The sequence below is a fragment of the Salvelinus fontinalis genome, chromosome 30 (assembly GCF_029448725.1).
Source record: "Salvelinus fontinalis isolate EN_2023a chromosome 30, ASM2944872v1, whole genome shotgun sequence".
Lineage (NCBI taxonomy): Eukaryota > Metazoa > Chordata > Actinopteri > Salmoniformes > Salmonidae > Salvelinus > Salvelinus fontinalis.
This window is the reverse complement of record NC_074694.1, coordinates 20,639,465-20,658,115: the sequence shown is the minus strand read 5'-3', so window position 1 is coordinate 20,658,115 and position 18,651 is coordinate 20,639,465. Positions and strand designations below refer to the sequence as shown.

Genomic DNA, 18,651 nt, shown 5'->3' with positions numbered 1-18,651 from the left:
GAGATGGCCTTGAGGTTGAAAGGTAAAGGGTTAGGAAAGGGAAAGGTAGGAAAAGAAAGGAGTGATGAAGAGAAAGAAGAGGTAACGCAAACTAGTCTTTGATCATCAGGCGTGGAGAAACGGCCTGGCTAATAAATCCTTTGAGCCCTCTGTCCTCCTGACCTCCAGGCCCTGGGCAGGGTACCCCAGCTGAACCCACAGAAGAGTAACACTAAAACAGGGGGCTGAGGACCCACCCTACACAACATAGGGGCGAGTCCCTCTACCTGGAACCACTCCTCATTAACCTCTTGACCAGGAGCCGTTACTCTAAGGTGGTTTATAAACTATCTATAATGGCTTGGAAATTGTTTTCACATTGTTCCTTTTTAGCACATTACCAACAACTATGACTGAGTACAGCTCAGCTCAGTGGTGTTATCAGGTTTTCACAGTGGTCAAGACAGCAGAAGCCATATTTAGATGGTGTTAATATATGCCAAGGCTGTCAACAGTGGTGTGAGTGAGTCACTGGACCAGCAGGCTTCTCTGCAGCTAGAATAGAGAAGCTATGGAATATAAAGTAATGGGGTATGCAAAGGGGAGAGGTTAGGATGTGACCTGGCCAAGAGGGTTGTTCAAACACGGAGGCCAAAAAGAGTGGACCACAGGTGTCTCGGGTTGGAGAGAGCGTTTGAAATTGAGTGGTGAAACTTCAGGCCAGGAGGCACGGGGAGAGGCCAGGGAGGCCGTGTGCTGTGCTGCTGTGCGTTAGGGGTTTTTGCGTGGGAAACAAGACTGCAGCCTGCAAAAGCCATTATGTCCTGGGATGAATTTTCACCCGGTTCCACACCTCCTCCTCGTCCCACTTTCCCTTCCGACAGCCGATTTTCTTTATTACGCCAGCAGGAAAGGTCCATGAAGAGGCTAGAATTTAGTTTGACAGTCCCGCCTTCCTCTACCCTGTCCTCCCCTCTCCTCTCCTCCACACCCTCTCTCAAAACCCCTGCGTCCCATGTCACATATTTTTTATCCATGTTCAACAGTGCGTGCCGTGTGTGTGTGTTCACAGATTGACTTGACAGATTAATAGCAGTGATGTTAGAGGTACTATTCTCCCACAGAGTCAGCAGCACAGCTGGGATTACATGTGTGGACCTAGGCCTACTAGTCAAACTATCGCTCACACGCAGCACATATTCCTACAATCAATAACATGCCCAGTCTCTGGCATCGTTTAGTTTAGACTGGCTTGAACATGTTTACATTTATCTCCTAAATAAGGAAGACAGGTGCATTTCCTGCCCTTCCATTGGCATATGACATCAATTCATAACAAGGTTTCCATATGGAATATGTGGCGCTGGACATTTCACCGGCAACATTTTAATTTACCGGACATTTGAGAAATCTGTAGGACCCACATAAACTGGGTCATAAACTGATTAGGGTGTCCACCCACGGTACTCAGAACGGCAGAAATCACATTTAGATTACGGTAATTCATATTAACAGAACAATACAAGTCGAGGATGCAACGATGTGCGTCCTTCTTACCAAACTCTGATGTGCACTTCAAACATGTTAGAACAACTGCCACATTTACTTTCCTCAGACTAGTGCTGTTCGATACTCATCTTGGCTATGTCAATCTACCATCCCCCATAGTAGAAAAGTTTACCTATTATATTGGTCAGCTTGTTGAGAAACAGCCTGTTCCAAACAGACTCTAGAACAGTTATGGGAAGACAGAGCCATAATGAATACAACAACGAGGCCTAGGCTACATAAAAAAAACATTAAAAAGCAATGAGTCTGATGCAACATATCAGAATGTTTAGCTTAAAATGTTGATAAACAAGTATTTCTTCACATTATAAGCAGATAAGGCAATAGGACACGCGTGAATGTTCATTCCATTATGCAATTAGCTGGAAAACACTGTTGTCAAAAGGGCACCGCAGTTTCATGTGACAGTGATGAAAATATCCATTAGAAATGGAGAAAAAGAGGACATCTAATAGGCTACTTTGAAGCAAGGTAAGACATGCCTCATATGTATTAAAACGTTCAGGTTTCAAACAATGAAGTATGTTTTCAAAATGCATAGCCTACTGCCTCCAGCTCATTGCAAAGTGGTGTGTGACATGCTGATGAAGCCCGTCTTCTGTTGCCGTTTGAGATGCTGCAGCAGCAGCTCTCGCACTGTGACAGATTCTCTGTATCTATCTGTATGCTGTACGGGTGTGAAAAATAAGACACATAACGAAAATGTCAACTGTAAAGTTTGGTGGAGGATTAAAAATGGTCTGGGGCTGTTTTTCATGGTTCGGGCTCCTTATTTCCAATGAAGAGAAATCTTAACGCTACAGCATACAATGACATTCTTGTTGATTCTGTGCCTCCAACTTTGTGGAAGGCCCTTTGCTGTTTCAGCATGACAATACCACCGTGCACAAAGCAAGGTCCGTACAGAAATGGTTTGTCGAGATCAGTGTGGAAGAACTTGACTGGCCTGAACAGAGCCCTAACCTCAACCCCATCGAACACCTTTGGGATGAATTGGAACGTCGATTGCGAGCCAGGCCTAATCACCCAACATCAATGCCCGACCGCACTAATGCTCTTATGGCTGAAAGAAAGAAAGTCCCCTCAGCAATGTTCCAACATCTAGTGGAAAGCCTTCACTGAAGAGTGGAGGCTGTTATAGCAGCAAAGGGGGGACCAACTCCATATTAATGCCTATAATTTTGGATTGAGATGTTTGACGAGCAGATTTTCACATACTTTTGGTCATGTAGTGTATTTTTTTTTACCAGGTAAGTTGACTGAGAACACATTCTTATTTATAGTTCGACCTGGGGAATAGTTACAGGGGTTAGAGAAGAGGTATGAATGAGCCAATTGGAATCTGGGGATGATTAGGTGGCCATGATTGTACGAGGGCCGATTGGGAATTTAGCCAGGACACCGGGGTTAACGCCCCTACTCTTACGAAAAGTGAACACAGAGTCAGGAGATCCGTTTAACGTTCCATCCAAAAGATGGCACCCTACACAGGACAATGTCCCCAATCACTGCCCTGGGGCATTGGACCAGAGGAAAGAATCCCTCTGTTATATAGATGCTCATATTTAAAGTAGTATAGATGTTTTATATAAATGTTATTATAAACTGGGTGATTCAAGCCCTGAATGCTGATTGGCTGACAGCTGTGGTATAGCAGACCGATATGGCAAAACATTTATTTTTACTGCTCTAATTACATTGATAACCAGTTTACAACAGCAATAAGGCACATCGGGGGCTTGTGATATATGGCCAATATACCACGGCTAAGGGCCTGCTTTGCGTTGTGCCTAAGAACAGCCCCTAGTCGTGGTATATTGACCATATACCACATCTCCTCAGGCCTTATTACTTAAATATAGATGTTTAAGTTTACATTACCTTTGAACGTGCTCCCCATATGAGTCAACACTGAGTTCTTGTGGACACATCTCATTTTGTCCTCTAGTGAGTGGATCTAGAAGGGGAAAATTACATTAGAAAAAAGCACAAAATCAACAAAAGGGGATTCCTTTTTTGGGAACACTTTAATTAAAGTCTGCAGGTGTAAAGCATTACACATGCTTATAACAAGTTATGAAGTGTCATACCTACAGGCTTAGTAAAGTGTTATCATTTTATTCAAGTGGTTGTGTTCCTTTAAAATGACTTATACTGAACAGTTTGTGGGAGATAAATAGCAATATACTGGCCTGCTATGGTCATCCAGGGGTTAGTTTATTTGGAGAACGATCTGTCCACAAAATGTGTGAGAGAAACAGTGTGTGTGTGTGTGTGTGTGTGTGTGTGTGTGTGTGTGTGTGTGTGTGAGAAACAGTGGGAAGGGGCAGGGTAATTGTTTATAAGGTTACAGCAAGAATAAACAGATGTTCCATGTAATTAACTTAATCCAAAAAGATAGACTAACAGTCAGATAGGATGGCCGGAGGGTGAAAGAGTCCTGGAAAGGAAGAGAGGAATACAGTGGTGTGGAATGAGGGATGTACTGTACCGTAGAGAGACAGAGACTGAAAGACCAAGGTCAACTGATGCCCTTTTCCCACTACTGAGGCAAGCTGAGCATAGTCGAGCCATGCTGTACTGCTGGCCATATAACATCATCATAGTTGCTGGAACCATACTGGAAAGATAGCCTAGCGGTTAAGAGTGTTGTGCCAGTAACCAAAAGGTTGCTGGTTTGAATCCCCAAGCCGACTAGGTGAAAAATCTGTCGATGTGCACTTGAGCAAGGCACTGAACCCTAATAAGAGCTGGATAAGAGCGTCTGCTAAATGATTTTAAAAAAAGAAAAAAGAAAGAACAAAAAAACATCCATGCCAGAAGAGTACGGTTATGCCTGGCACCACCTGTGACACTCACCCTGTCGACAAACTGCTGCTCCTTCAGCCTGGCCTCACTCAGCAGGGTGGTCTTCTCAGCTAGCTGGGCCTGCAGCTCCTCCACACCCTTCTGAACCAATACAACACAATCATCAATAACAGACATGAGCATAAAATCAATAGAGACAAAGAAACTGTAGTTCTAGTTTTGGACGTTCCTCCTAAATGGGAAAATGGTTTGAACATTGTTTCAGAGCTCTCTTGAACAGAGATTCCAATCTCAATGTGATTTACCTGAAAGATAGAGAAATAAAATAAATGTCACTTTTATAGGAGCATCAGGTGAGTGCTCTATTTCACAGCGTCTGTAAAGCATGGAGACAGAGCGACTGACCTGACATCTACATGAGTAGAGAGTGGCCTGTTGAGGCCCTGAATAAGGGTAGTCCTTCCTGAGTGTAACCCCATACAATCCCCACAAAGATATTACATCAGATTGGAAATATGCAACAGCGAGGTGAACGAGAAAAGAGCTGCACTTCATTGTGTGTGTACGGGGGAGTGTGTCCTGTGTAGGTGTGCGTGCAAGCTGATCATTTCTTTGTGTAGAGTGTGTGTGTGAGATGTGGTGAATGTGTTCTGGCGTGTGCATGTGTGACTGAGCGTGGGTGTTAGTCTGAGGGTCTCTCTACACAACAACACATGAGTATTAATTCGCCCTCTCCTCCCCCCTCTCCTCCTGCCTTTCTACCTCTCTCTCTAGATCCCTGTCCTTTCTAAAGCATACATCTGTAGTCCAGAGAATGACTGCGTCCCAAATAGCACCCTATTACACATATAGAGCACTACTTATAGGGAATAGAGTGCCATTTGTGACACATAGATTAACTGGGAACAGGGATGGAGGGTGGAATGTGTGTACCAGACCTGGGTTCGAATAATATTTAACATTCACATACTTTATCTGGGCTTGATTGAGCTTGCCTGGCGAAATGGAACCAATAGAATAGTCACAAAACCTCTGCCCATCTGGCACTCCAGGCAGTATTTTGAATAGTATTGGAACACAGGTCTGGATGGAGGAACAAAGGGGGGGTGTACTGCCTCTTAAACCCGTTTTCCAAAAGCGAACACTACCCAGTCTGATTCAAGAAATCCTCAGATCATCCAGCTAGTTCTGGAGACCAGCCACCTCACTCAAAGAACCTATCGCCTGATTACAGCAAAATGTGTAAGCCACACGCTTTGACAATTGCCTTGAACGTCTCAGGTCTTTAAAGTGGGGCTCCTGTTGTTAACACACAGACAAACACATTTTTACTCCACAACAAACCAGAAGATAGCTGACACTAACTGTTAAGCTCGTAAACTCGGAACTTTTGGAAAAATAAATAATTACACACACACACACACACACACACACACACACACACACACACACACACACACACACACACACACACACACACACATATATATAGACACAAGGCCCACGTCTGGGGTTTGGTTTTGCTTGGCTTTCCACACTGAACCGGTAATCTTTCCTCCATCAGACACATAGGTGTTTCAAATACAGGCCCACAGAGAGGCAGGATCAAGAAAAATGACCATTTGTGCAGAGGTGTGTGTGTGTGTCTCTCTTTTGTGAGCAAGATGAGCAGGAAGCTGTTTTAATGTATTGCTTCAACAGAATCCCATTCTATATGTCATCCAGCCAAGTGAAGCCTCCAGGGCTGTATGGGTTTCCCAAAAGTCAAACTATTCCCTTTATAGTGCACTACTTTTGATCAGGGCATAGAATGCTCTAGTCAAAGGTAGTGCACTAAATAGGGAATAAGGTGCGATTTGAGACACACAGTCTGTCGGTGGGAAGATACCACAGATATGGCAACCTCTTTTGACATCCTGTGTGCGGGGGTAAATTAAATACAGTATGAATAAACCGGTAAACCTGTAGCGATGGGGTGGCGGTAGCCTCAAAGTTAAGAGAGGAGGGCCAGTAACCGGATGGCTGACGTTTTGAATCTCAGGGCTGACGGGAGAAATCTGGCAGGAGCGAGTCAAGCAACTAGTGGGTGGTGGCAGTTAATTCCCAAACTGCTCTGTGGTTAACCCTGTGCCGCTAGTTGTGCTCCTCGCTAGGGATGTGACAAATGGAACATTTTCTTAATGTTTAAACTGATATTTTGTTATTGATTTTCCATCAAAACAAGAAGAAAATGCATAAAATTCCACATGAATTCACAATGCAGATGGTCTACATCGCGCTTCCTGCAGAGAGAAAATTATAGACTTTATGCTGCTGGTGCTCTTGCTTTTCACAAGAGTGGCTCGTGTAGCTTGTTGTTGTCATCCAATCACAAGTCATCAAACCGGCACTAGGCTATAGTCAGAGCTAGAGCATCTGTGTGGCAAGCTATTAGGCGATATCTAACTAAAACTTAAATGAGAAGGACATGCTACAACCCCAAAAGCCAACTTTACTTAATAATCCGAATGGACTTGTTGTTATTTACTGTAGGATTCGGAAGGGGAGGAAGTGCACAGTTCAAGTTATGTAGTCTCAACTAGCCTAGCTAACGTTAGCTAGCTAGCTTAACTACTCTTGGGTTGATGCAGTCAAGGCCAGTACTATGTAATCAGATGAGATGATACATAACTAGCAATAAGTTAGTCTACCAGCGCGAGTCGACTTGGTTGCCATCTCTCTCTCCTTCCCTGCGTCACTCACAGGAGCTGCTGCTCTGCTTCGAGCCGCTCACTCTCCCTCATTATAAAGTAGCTAAAAATATATTTTTATGTTACAGCATTGTTGTGTTAGGTATTTGTTTCATTTTCATTTCCCCCTTTATGTTGATGATCAGGACTTGTTAGTGGTAGTTTTGTAATAACTGCACTGTGATTTTAATTTTGTCATTTTTCAGGGATTTTTCCCCCTTAACATCAAGGATGCCAATTTGTTTAAAAGTTTTAACCCCTGCTCCTAGCTTCACCCTGTGCTGCTCCCAATAAACATGGACAGTATGAACTGAGATACCGTACCTCTCCACTGCCGCTGTGGGTCCTTGCCTGCAGGTCCTCCAGCTCTTTCTGTACCTGCCACACTCTGTCCCCCATCTCCACCTCTCGACTCTGCCGGGAAGAACAGGACAACCACGACCCAGTCATTTCCTTTCTTAGAAAATACAGTAGGTCTGTACTCAAAAAGTACAGTACTTTCAAATAACTTTCCCCTATTTTTTCCTTGTATTTATATGTATTTTGCCTGCACTTTTTTTGGGGGGGGTAGTTACATTTATTTGATCAGCACACAAACATTTTAGCTAAAAGCCTTTCTTCAGTGTGTATTTCATCTTTGTATAGTCTGATATCACAACTACACAGTATTGTGGGTCAGTCAAATACCAAGTGCTACTCTACTTAAGGCCTCCCTACTTTCATTATGTCTGGAGACAGTGATGAATGAGAGAAGACAGCTTTTATTGTAGTTTACTTAACTGAGCAGAGCAGACTATCCCTCTATAGTCATTTAGTCTAGTTTCAAATGTAAATCACTTAACAGACTGTCAGAAGGTACCCACACACACAAACACACACATTTAGTCTAGTAGTCATTAATGTAAATCATTCAGCAGACACTACAGCCAGAAGGTATCTGTCATTTAGCTGAGTTCTCTGGGGGACTGATTGAAGGGAGGAGGTTCCATGTCAGTAATAGTTTCCTGATGATGGGTGGAGTCCTTTTCTTATAAAGCTCAAAGTTGAAAAATATGTCAGGAACTGATAGGAGTGTCTGGACTACTGACCAGTATCACAATACTATTAAAATCACGGCATGGAAACAAAACACAAGTGGACAAATTCTTCTGAGGAAAACAGACCCAATGTTGGACCAGTAAATCATACTTGTAAACTACGTTCTAAAAGCAAACCAGTCAGTCTGTCTGTAATGATAAATGTCAATTAATATAACCCTTTACTTTAAAATATAGCTGTAGTAATATATTTGTAGTTACATAGGAACTGCTATGTATTTACATATTGATAGAGTTTAGCAGTATAGGTTATTACAAGTGTGAGAGACACATTCATGTGCTATTCATTCATACAGTACTGTACCTGCAGGACCTGCTCATATCGATGGACTGTTCTGTTTAAGTCATCATCTTTCTGGGCGATCACCTTCTGCAGCTGATTGGTCTCTTCCTGATGGCTGTCCATAAGCTCCACCTCCACGCTCTGGGCCTTCCCTGATTGGAAGAGAAGAGAGGAGAAAGAGTTCTGATATAGGATCAGTTTGGCCTTTTAGGTTATACAGAATATGATTAAATGGGCAGACCTGATCCTAGATCAGATTCAGTACTCAGACAGTTTTTGAATACGGGCCAAGAAACAAAGCACGTAGTAGACCTTGAAGTTCACATATTACAAAACAGTCCCTCACTTCCGTTTTGGAATGCAGTGTTAATGACTGGACTACAGTGAAAACATATGGTGATTCTTTCAGACAGAGACAGTTTCCTAATTCAATCATCTCCCAACTCCGTTTCACCCCTATTGTTCTCTGTCTAAAAAGTCACTCATCTTTAAAACTCATTTCATTTTCTCTATTGGAAACACTTCAAATGAATACTACAAGTACAAATTACACATTAATTTATGTGGATTCCATGACAAATGATCAAACAGTGAAGAATTTGCATTGGTGAAGTTTGACTGGATGGTTTAGATTATAAACTAACACCGTAAACCATTTTAGTCACACAAAACAAATTCATTTATAACATATAATGACTTCATATGTGCATATTCTTTTCAGTGTTTTGGGCATTGACAGTCTAGTAACATATGTAGTAAGACACACTTCCGAAAAACTTGAAGTGCTAACTAACTGAACTGTAGAAAAAGAAAGATGCGACTTTTTAAATATTTTTAAAGTTTCAATGGTAATACCTGCCAGTGTCTTATCATGCAATGGCTTGTCAGAAAACTCTGATTCCCTCTCACCAATGGTCTCCTTCAGTGCAGCAGTCATCTCCTGTTCTTTCAAAGCCATCTGTGTGTTGAACTCCCTCATCAGCTGCTTTAGGGACGAGTTCTGCTTCATCTCCAGATCCTCGACCTCAAGCCTGTTCAATGGGGAGAGAATCATTTAAAATACAGTATGGATAGAGAAAGAAAAAACAGGAAGTACCAAAAAGGATGAATAGAAAGGGCAATGAAAGCATTTATTTTCTGACCTCAACTGACTACTTTAACTTCATTGGGATAGGGGGCAGCATTGGGAAGTTTGGATGAAAAGTATGCCCAGAGTAAACTGCCTGTTACTCAGGCCCAGAAGCTAGAATATGCATATAATTAGAGTGTTTTCCATCCAAATCTACTAAAGTTTCAAAAACTGTTAAAATAATGTCTGTGAGTGTAACATAACTCATATGGCAGGCAAAGACCTGAGAAAAATCCAACTAGGAAGTGGGAAATCTGAGGTTTGTAGTTTTTTAGTGATTGCCTATCTAATATCCTGCGTCTATGGGGTCAGATTGCACTTCCTAAGGCTTCCAGTAGATGTCAACCGTCTATAGAAGTTGTTTCAGGCTTCTATTGTGAAAGGGGAGAGAATAAGAGCTGTTTCAACAAGTGGTCAGGCTGAAAGCCTTTAGTTTAGTCTCGCGCATGGCCGTGAGCGCGAGCTCCGTTCCCTTTCCTTTCTAATGACAACGGAATTGTTAGGTTGGAATATTATTGAAGATTTATGATAAAAACATCCTAAAGATTGATTATATACATCGTTTGACATGTTTCTACGAACTTTAATGGAACTTTTTTGACTTTGTCTGGACTTTGTGCCCGAGCTTTGTGCCTTTGGATTACTGGACTAAACGCGCAAACAAAGAGAGGTATTTGGACATAAAGATTAACTTTATCGAACAAAACTAACATTTATTGTCTAACATGGAGACCTGGGAGTGCCATCAGATGAAGATCATCAAAGGTAAGTGATTCATTTTAATGCTATTTCTAAATTTTGTGACACCTCTCCTTCTTTGGAAAATAGCTGTATGGTTTTCTGTGGCTAGGCGCTGACCTAACATAATCGCATGGTGTGCTTTTGCCGTAAAGCCTTTTTGAAATCTGCCACAGCGGCTGGATTAACAAGAAGTTTATCTTTAATCGTATGTATAACACTTGTATCTTTCATCAATGTTTATGATGAGCAATTTCACCTGATGTTTGTTTGAGACAATGCATTTCTGAACATAAAGCGCCAATTTCAAATGAGGTTTTTGGACATAAAGATGAATTTTATCGAACAAAACACACATTTATTGTCTAACATGGAGTTCTGACCTAACATAATCGCATGGTGTGCTTTCGCCGAAAGCCTTTTTGAAATCGGACACTTGTGGCTGGATTAACAAGAAGTTTGTCTTTAAAATGGTGTATAATACTTGTATGTTTGAGAAATTTTAATTATGAGATTATGAGAGGTTAATGCACTTTTACTGTAAAACACTTGGGACTGCTGATGTAAAAAGAGCTTTATAATTAATTGTGTTTGTTTGATTGATTGATTGACTGCACTAACCATTAGGTCAAACTTACTTGAGCTTCTTCTCGTTCTCTTGGGCCAACTCTTTCTTCACGTACTCCAGATCCTGCTGGTGCTCCCTCCTCAGGGAACGCAAGTCTTTCTGTAGATTCTGCTTCTCCTGCGCCGCCTCTGCCAGCTTATTCTGCAGGGATGACAGAGATTCAGCATCCCCATATTCCTGCGTCAGAGAGTGGTTCTCCATCTCTTTGCCTGCTGTGAGACTCTTGGTTTGCTCTGCAGTGCAATGCTCCACGACCTCCACGGCATTCGTACCCTGTTTTTCTAAGCTAGCCAATTCTGTCTTTTGCTGTTCGATCAGTGCAGTCTTCTCAAGCAGATCATCCTTCAGGCAGCTTATTTCAGCCAGAAAGTTTACTTTTTCCACCTCTACTTCCTTAAGCTTCATCTTAATCTCCTCAAGCCTTGAGAGGGTCTCATTCGCTTTGGTCTCTTCCTGGTTCGAAACATCTCTCTGAAGTGACAATAGCTTTTCCTCGTACATGTTCTTCAAACTCTCCAATAAGCTCTCTTTCTCAAGTCTCTCACCGTTCTGCACTTGCTCAATATGTTTTTCTTGTTCTTCCTTCAGCTTGGCTAGGGCTTCCTCCTGGTTTGAAATGTCTTTCTGAAGTAATGATAGCTTTTCCTCGTAAATGTCCTTCAAACTCTGTAAAGAGCTCTCTTTTTCCAGTCTTTCATCACTACGCACTTGCTCAATGCGTTTCTCCTGCTCTTCCGTCATCTTGGCCATGGCTTCCTCAAGGGAATTTTCTTTCTCCTCCAGGGTTTCCACCTGCTGCTTCTTTCTCGCTTCATCGATCTTGGCCTCTTCCAACTGTGTCTGAAGGTCTTTGATTGTCTTTTCCTTCTCCTCAAGTTGTGAGGTCAACTGTTTCCGAATCTGGCTAATTTTCTGCTCAGCTTTCTTCTTCAGCTCGGTCACTTTCCCAGCATTGTCTTTTGAGAACCTCTCTTCAGCCGCCTTCAGACTCTCCTCTTTGCTCTTGAGAATCTCAGCCTTCGTCATCTCAAAGGCTTCCCTTTGCCACTCCAGCTCTTGTTTCAAAGTTTGGTTCTCTCTCTCCAGGGACTGCAGTTTCTCCTCTGTAGCCTGGAGTAGATTCACATTCTGGGTTCTGAACTGCTCCTGGGTCTGTTGTAGATGCTCTGTGAGCTCTCGTTTCTCACTCTCCCTGATAATGTGCTGCTGCTTCAGGTCAGCAGTTAGCTGCTCACTCTCTTTCGTCCTGAGGAATAACTGCTCCTCCAGCTCACTGAGCCGGCTGTTGCAGCTCTCCACTTCCAAAGAAAGGGCACTGACTTTCTGCTCCTTTTCACTCAAGGCTTGGTCCATCTCCGACTTGCTGACGGACTGATTGTCAATGCTGGCCGTCAGCCTCTGTAAGGCCTCATTCTTCTCAGAGATCTGTTCCTCCATATCCTCAAGTCTGGTCTGCAGAGACTTGACAGTATTGTGGTTCTGTGAGAACTCGGACTCTGCTTTCGTCTTGAACTCAGTGAGTTTGTTCCTGAGGGTGTCGGCTTGCTCCACTGCAGATTTCTTCTCTTTCTCTAGTCTGTCAATGATCTCCTCCATTTGGCAAACAAGCCTCTGTCTCTCCTCCTTGTGCTGCTGATCAAGCAGTGATATGGCTTCATCCTTCCTCATATGGCTACCTGATAACTGGGTCTTCAAGTCATTTACGATACTCTCCAAGTTGCTGATACGCACAACATTTGTTTTGACATTCTCTGAGATGGTTCGGTTTTCCTCACTGAGCTGTTCGATGCAAATTACTTTTTCTGAGAGAGCTTGGGAGTGATTCTTAGCATCCCTCTGCAGAGACTCCCTCTCAGCAGTTAAGGCTTTGATATCATCTTTGTGTACATTTAGCTGAATAGTCATTTGCTCTAGTGAACTGCATAGGTTCTTATTCTCCTCTGTCCTCTGATGGAGTTGCTCCTCCAAAGTGCGTATCCTGTCAACCTTGATAAGGATAACGTTTTTAAGATGTGCTACCTTCTTCTGATTACCCAGAACCCTCTCTTTCAACTCTCTCACTCTGCTCTCGACTCGTTCAGAGAGTTCCTTCGTACCACCTTCGATGCTGGCCTCAATTTCTCTGCAGTAACGCATCAGTTCGTTGCTAATCCCAGTGAACTGCTTCTGCAGTTCTTTTTCCTTGACTTCCAGTTGAAGAGAATGCTGTTCAAGTCTCCTCTGAACGGCCTCCCCTTCTTCACCCTTAGAAGCCTCAAGAGCTTGAAGCTGCGTCTCGGTGTCTACAAACCTCTCAGACAGAGCCTTGATCGTCTCTCTTGCCTTCTCCTCAGTCTTGCTCACCTGATCCTGGAAGGAGTTCCTCTCATTCAGAGCCGTGTTTAGATTCCTCTCAATCACCTCTACTTGCTCTTTGAACATTGCCTCAGATTGAGATAAACTCTCCATCTTGACTGCCGCTTCCTTAAGCTCGGCTTGCAGTTTCTGCACAGTGGTCTGTCTCATCGCCAACTCCTCCTTCAAGTTCTTCACTTCCTGCACAACTTGCTCTTTTTCTTCTTTGGTCTTTCCAAACTGCTGGGTGACCTCCTCCAATTCCTGTACCTTCTCCTGTAGTATTTGTATGTGTTTCTCCTGTATTTCCTCTTCCTGTTGTCCCAGCTTTCCCTGCCAATGATGCTCAAGATTTTCCTTCTCTTGCTTATGGACTTCACACATCTTCTCTAGTTCTTCCTTGTGGTTGGCCTCAAGCTGGGACATAGCACTGCTCAGGCCTTCTGAACTTGTCTGAGACTCCATGATTTTCTCTTTACCTTGCTGTTCCTTCTGCAATAGCTCTGACTCCTTCTTTGCCAGCTCCTTTTTTGAAGATTCCTCAAGTTCCTGAAGCTTCTTCTTGAATTTCTCCTGCATCTCTTTGTTCTTTATTTTAAATTTCTCCATCTTCGCTTCCTGTGATTTCAACTTGGCCTCCATGTCTATCTTAATGTTTTCTACCTTCTCATGAGCAGCCTTCTGGTCATCTAGCTGTTTCTTTAGTTTCTTTTCTTCCTCTTGCTTAGTGTTCAGTTCATCAGTGTAAAATGTATCCTGTTCAGAGAGCTCCTTCTTAGCCTGTTGCAACTTCTTCTCTAGCTCTTCAAGCTCCTGTACCTTTTGTTGAAGAGATTCCTCTTTCTGCTGGCAGTCACTTCGAGTTGTCACCAGTTTTTGCTCTAAATCTATCAACTGACTCTTGCACTGTGAGAGTTCATCTCTGATCTTACGGAGTTGGGCGTTAGATTTCTCAAGGCCCTTCTTTTCTGATTGGGCCTGCTTTAAACTCTTCTTAAGCTCCTCAAATTCTTTAACCTTGGCATTCCGGTCTTGAAGAACCGTCTCTGATTCTTCTTTCAGCCTTTTCTCACAGACAAGGTGAGCCTCAAGCTCCTTCTCTTTTTCCTTCAGCACCAGCGTCAACTTGTTGAGTTCTTCTTTTAGCGTCTTTTCCATTCCTCCCAGGGACTGCTCATGCTGCAGTTTGATCTCCTCAATATCCACACTGTGCTTGGTCAGCACCTCCTGTAGTCTCTGCTCCAGCTCCTGCCTGGATGACCCACCAGCGTTTTCAACTGCATCCAGTCTCTCCTCGAGAACTTGCTTGCTCCTCAACACCTCCTGGAGCTCAGAGGAAAGGGCTTCCAACTCAGTTTGTTTTACATCCAGCTTCTCCATCGTCTTCTGGTTCATGTCCTCTACATGGGACTGCAACTGGACCTCTTTCTCCTTCAAGATGGTCTCCACTTCAGTTCTGTGTGTTGCCCTGAACTCCTCCATGGCAGCGTTGTGTTGGGCTAAGGCCTCCTGGTGCAGCTCTACCTTGTGCTTCTCCAGCTCCTCACGGTACTTCTCCTCTAGTGCAGTCACCTCCTCCTCGTGTTTTCTCCTCAGCTCCTCCATCTGAGTGGAGAGATCATCTGATGACGGAACTGACCCAGGTTGGGAGTACCTTTCCAGAGAGCTCTCCAGTTCCAGAATTCTCTGTAATGAGATGTGTATTTATTGTATGTTTGCCATAGAATTAACCAACAATGTAAAGCTTCTAGATACATTAGAGTATATTATTTGCTGTAGAATCAACAATGTGCAGCATATTTGAATAGAGTAGCTAAACGCCAAAATATTCTAATTCCAAATATCAATAATGCATTAGTCTTTATGTATTAACTACCCGAGGACTTACAGTTCTGGTGGTCTCCAGCTCCAGGCGTATTTCCTTAGCATTGGTCTCTGCCTCGGTCTCTATGGCAGCCTTCTGCAGCTCTGCATCTTCCAGGGCAAGGGCAGACTGCTGCTCCAACTCCTTGGCAGCCTGGGCCAGCTCCTCTTGACACCGCTCCTACACCAAACACACAATTCAAGTTTAAATCTGCCATATGTAACAAATACATTGGATATTTTACTCAGCACTCTCACAATAAAACAGCAATAGAAACAGCAAGACAGTGCCGGAGAAATATTCACATAATATACGTAAACATGCAGCTCAAACACTTTGGTCAAAACTATAGCCGAGTTTGTTTTGCAGTATATGTGTAGGCAGTATATGAGAGGAGAAAATACAGTATTAAAATATATGAACTTACCACGGCCTGGTTGACTCGAGTGCTGAGCTCCTGTTCTTTACTGGCCAGTGCTTCACTATGTAGCTTCTCCATCTCTGCCATCTTCTCCTCTGAGGATTTCTACAACACAAATAGCAACACAATATTACACCTTCAAATGATTGCAATGGATGGGTAAATACAGGTAGTCCATCGTGGCTCAGTTGGTAAGAGCATGCTGTTGACTATATATGTAGTTATTCAGGGAATGAAGGTCAGAATACAGCGTATCTGTAGACACACCTCCGCCACACCTTTATATCTTAGATCTCCACCCGAATGAATAGCGGGTGAATAGCATGCTATTCTCATGCTTGATTTCAAGTCCAGAATACACACAGAGAGAAAAGCTCATAAAAAGGGAATTATGTTTAATTTATGTGCGCTTAACTCTGGTCGTAAAATCGTCCCCTTAGTAAATTTACAGGGATTGAAATGGAATTGACGCCAACCCTGCTCTTGGTACTGGGTGAGTAGTGATTGTGTACTACTGCATAAGTACTGAGTGAGTATTTCATTAGTATTTTTATGTACAGTAGATGTCCCTCACCTTCATGATGGTGACAACCTCCTGCTTGACCCTGGTGAGCTCCTGCTGCAGACTCCTCCTCTCCTCTTCCCCGGCCCGCTCTACCTCCTTCACCTGTTCCTCCAGCTGGAGTTGCAGCAGCCTCCGTGCCTCCTCAGCCCTCTGGGCCATGGCCAGAGCCTTCTCTAGCTCCTCAAACCCTGGGGGAAGGTGGAAACACACATCGTTGGTTAGATACGGTACATGTACAACTTACACATTGCTAAAGAGGAAGAGGAGATCCACTGACCTGCTTTCTCAGACTTCTCTTTCTGCTCCTGCAGTTCCTCTCTCTGGGCGGCGGCCATCTTGCTTCTGGAGCGGAGCTGGGCGATCTCCTCCTCCTTCATCTCCAGAGTCTCATGCATCTGACGCTTTGTCTCTGCAATGACCATGCCCTGAAGGTACAGCCATGATTGGATTGAATTTAATTTTACTTTCAGAATAAAATAATACATGATGTATATCAACAATACGTGTATGTGATCCCGGAGGATAGCACATTAATGAACACACTTACACTACATATCCAAAAGTCGAACACCTCATTCCAAATGAGTTGGAGTTGGTCCCCCCTTTGCTGCTATAACAGCCTCCACTCTTTTTGGAAGGCTTTCCACTAGATGTTGGAACATTGCTGATGGTATTTGCTTCCATTCAGCCACAAGAGCACTGATATTGGGTGATTAGGTCTGGCTCGCAGTCGGCGTTCCAATTCATCCCAAAGGTGTTCGATGGGGTTGAGGTCAGGGCTCTGTGCAGGCCAGTTAAGTTCTTCCACACTGATCTCAACAAACAAATTCTGTATGGACCTTGCGTTGATCACGTGAGCATTGTCATGCTGAAACTGGAAAGGGCATTCCCCAAACTGTTGCCACAAAGTTGGAAGCACAGAATCATCTAAAATGTCATTGTACTGTATGCTGTAGCATTACGATTTCCCTTCACTGGAACTAAGGGACCTAGCCCAAACCATGAAAAACAGCCCCAGACCTATATGCCTCCTCCACCAAACTTTACAGTTGGCACTATGCATTGGGCCAGGTAGCGTTCTCCCAGCATCCGCCAAACCCAGATTCGTCCGTATGACTAGCAAATGGTGAAGCGTGATTCATCACTCCAGAGAACGTGTTTCCACAGCTCCAGAGTCCAATGGCGGCGAGCTATACATCACTAAGAACAATCCTAAATTTATTTTTGATACTGTTGCAAAGCTAACTAAAAAGCAGCATTCCCCAAGAGAGGATGGCTTTCACTTCAGCAGTAATAAATTCATGAACTTCTTTGAGGAAAAGATCATGATCATTAGGAAGCAAATTACGGACTCCTCTTTAAATCTGCGTATTCCTCCAGGGCTTAGCTGTCCTGGATCTGCACAGCTCTGCCAGGGCCTGGGATCGGGAGAGACACTTAAGTGTTTTAGTACTATATCTATATCCAGCTATCCAGCTGTCAGAGCAGCTCATAGATTACTGCACCTGTACATAACCCATCTACAATTTAGCCCAAACAACTACCTCTTTACCTACTGTATTTATTAATTAATTTATTTTGCTCCTTTGCACCCCATTATTTCTGTCTCTACTTTGCACTTTCTTCCAATGCAAACCAACCATTCCAGTGTTTTTTTTAGTTTTTATTTTACTTGCTGTGTTGTACTCACTTCGCCTCCATGGCCTTTTTATATTTTTATTTATTTATACATATATCTGTTTGCCTTCACCTCCCTTATCTCACCTCACTTGCTCACATTGTATATAGACTTATTTTTTTTTCACTGTATTATTGACTATATGTTTGTTTTTACTCCATGTGTAACTATGTGTTGTTGTATGTGTCGAACTGCTTTGCTTTATCTTGGCCAGGTCGCAATTGTAAATGAGAACGTGTTCTCAATTTGCCTACCTGGTTAAATAAAGGTTAAATAAAAATAAATAAATAAAAATCTCTTGACACAATGATGAAAATAATCATGGCCTCTAAACCTTTAAGCTGCATACTGGATCCTATTCCTACTAAACTACTGAAAGAGCTGCTTCCTGTGCCCTCCTATGTTGAACATAATAAACGGCTCTCTATCCACCGGATGTGTACCAAACTCACTAAAAGTGGCAGTAATAAAGCCTCTTTTGAAAAAGCCAAACCTTGACCCGGAAAATATAAAAAACTAAAAATCGGCCTATATCGAATCTTCCATTCCTCTCAAAAAATGTTGAAAAAGCTGTTGCGCAGCAACTCACTGCCTTCCTGAAGACAAACAATGTATACGAAATGCTTCAGTCTGGTTTTAGACCCCATCATAGCACTGAGACTGCACTTGTGAAGGTGGTAAATTACCTTTTAAATGGCGTCAGACCGAGGCTCTGCATCTGTCCTCGTGCTACTAGACCTTAGTGCTGCCTTTGATACCATCGATCACCACATTCTTTTGGAAAGATTGGAAACCCAAATTGGTCTACACGGACAAGTTCTGGCCTGGT

At 43.1% G+C, this 18,651-nt stretch overlaps 1 protein-coding gene across 1 annotated transcript in view; it reads right to left on the bottom strand.

Annotated features, from left to right (window-relative positions):
- Window positions 1-18,651, bottom strand: part of golga4 (golgin A4) — a 67,289-nt gene that overhangs the window by 8,822 nt on the left and 39,816 nt on the right. Inside the window, exons 12-21 of the mRNA XM_055889981.1 lie at window positions 16,422-16,569; window positions 16,154-16,332; window positions 15,586-15,684; window positions 15,183-15,338; window positions 10,971-14,980; window positions 9,375-9,496; window positions 8,487-8,617; window positions 7,410-7,499; window positions 4,408-4,497; window positions 3,430-3,505 (exon numbers count right to left, since the gene is read on the bottom strand). Coding sequence (XP_055745956.1) covers window positions 3,430-3,505; window positions 4,408-4,497; window positions 7,410-7,499; window positions 8,487-8,617; window positions 9,375-9,496; window positions 10,971-14,980; window positions 15,183-15,338; window positions 15,586-15,684; window positions 16,154-16,332; window positions 16,422-16,569 — 5,101 coding nt within the window. The remainder of the gene's footprint in view (window positions 1-3,429; window positions 3,506-4,407; window positions 4,498-7,409; window positions 7,500-8,486; window positions 8,618-9,374; window positions 9,497-10,970; window positions 14,981-15,182; window positions 15,339-15,585; window positions 15,685-16,153; window positions 16,333-16,421; window positions 16,570-18,651) is intronic.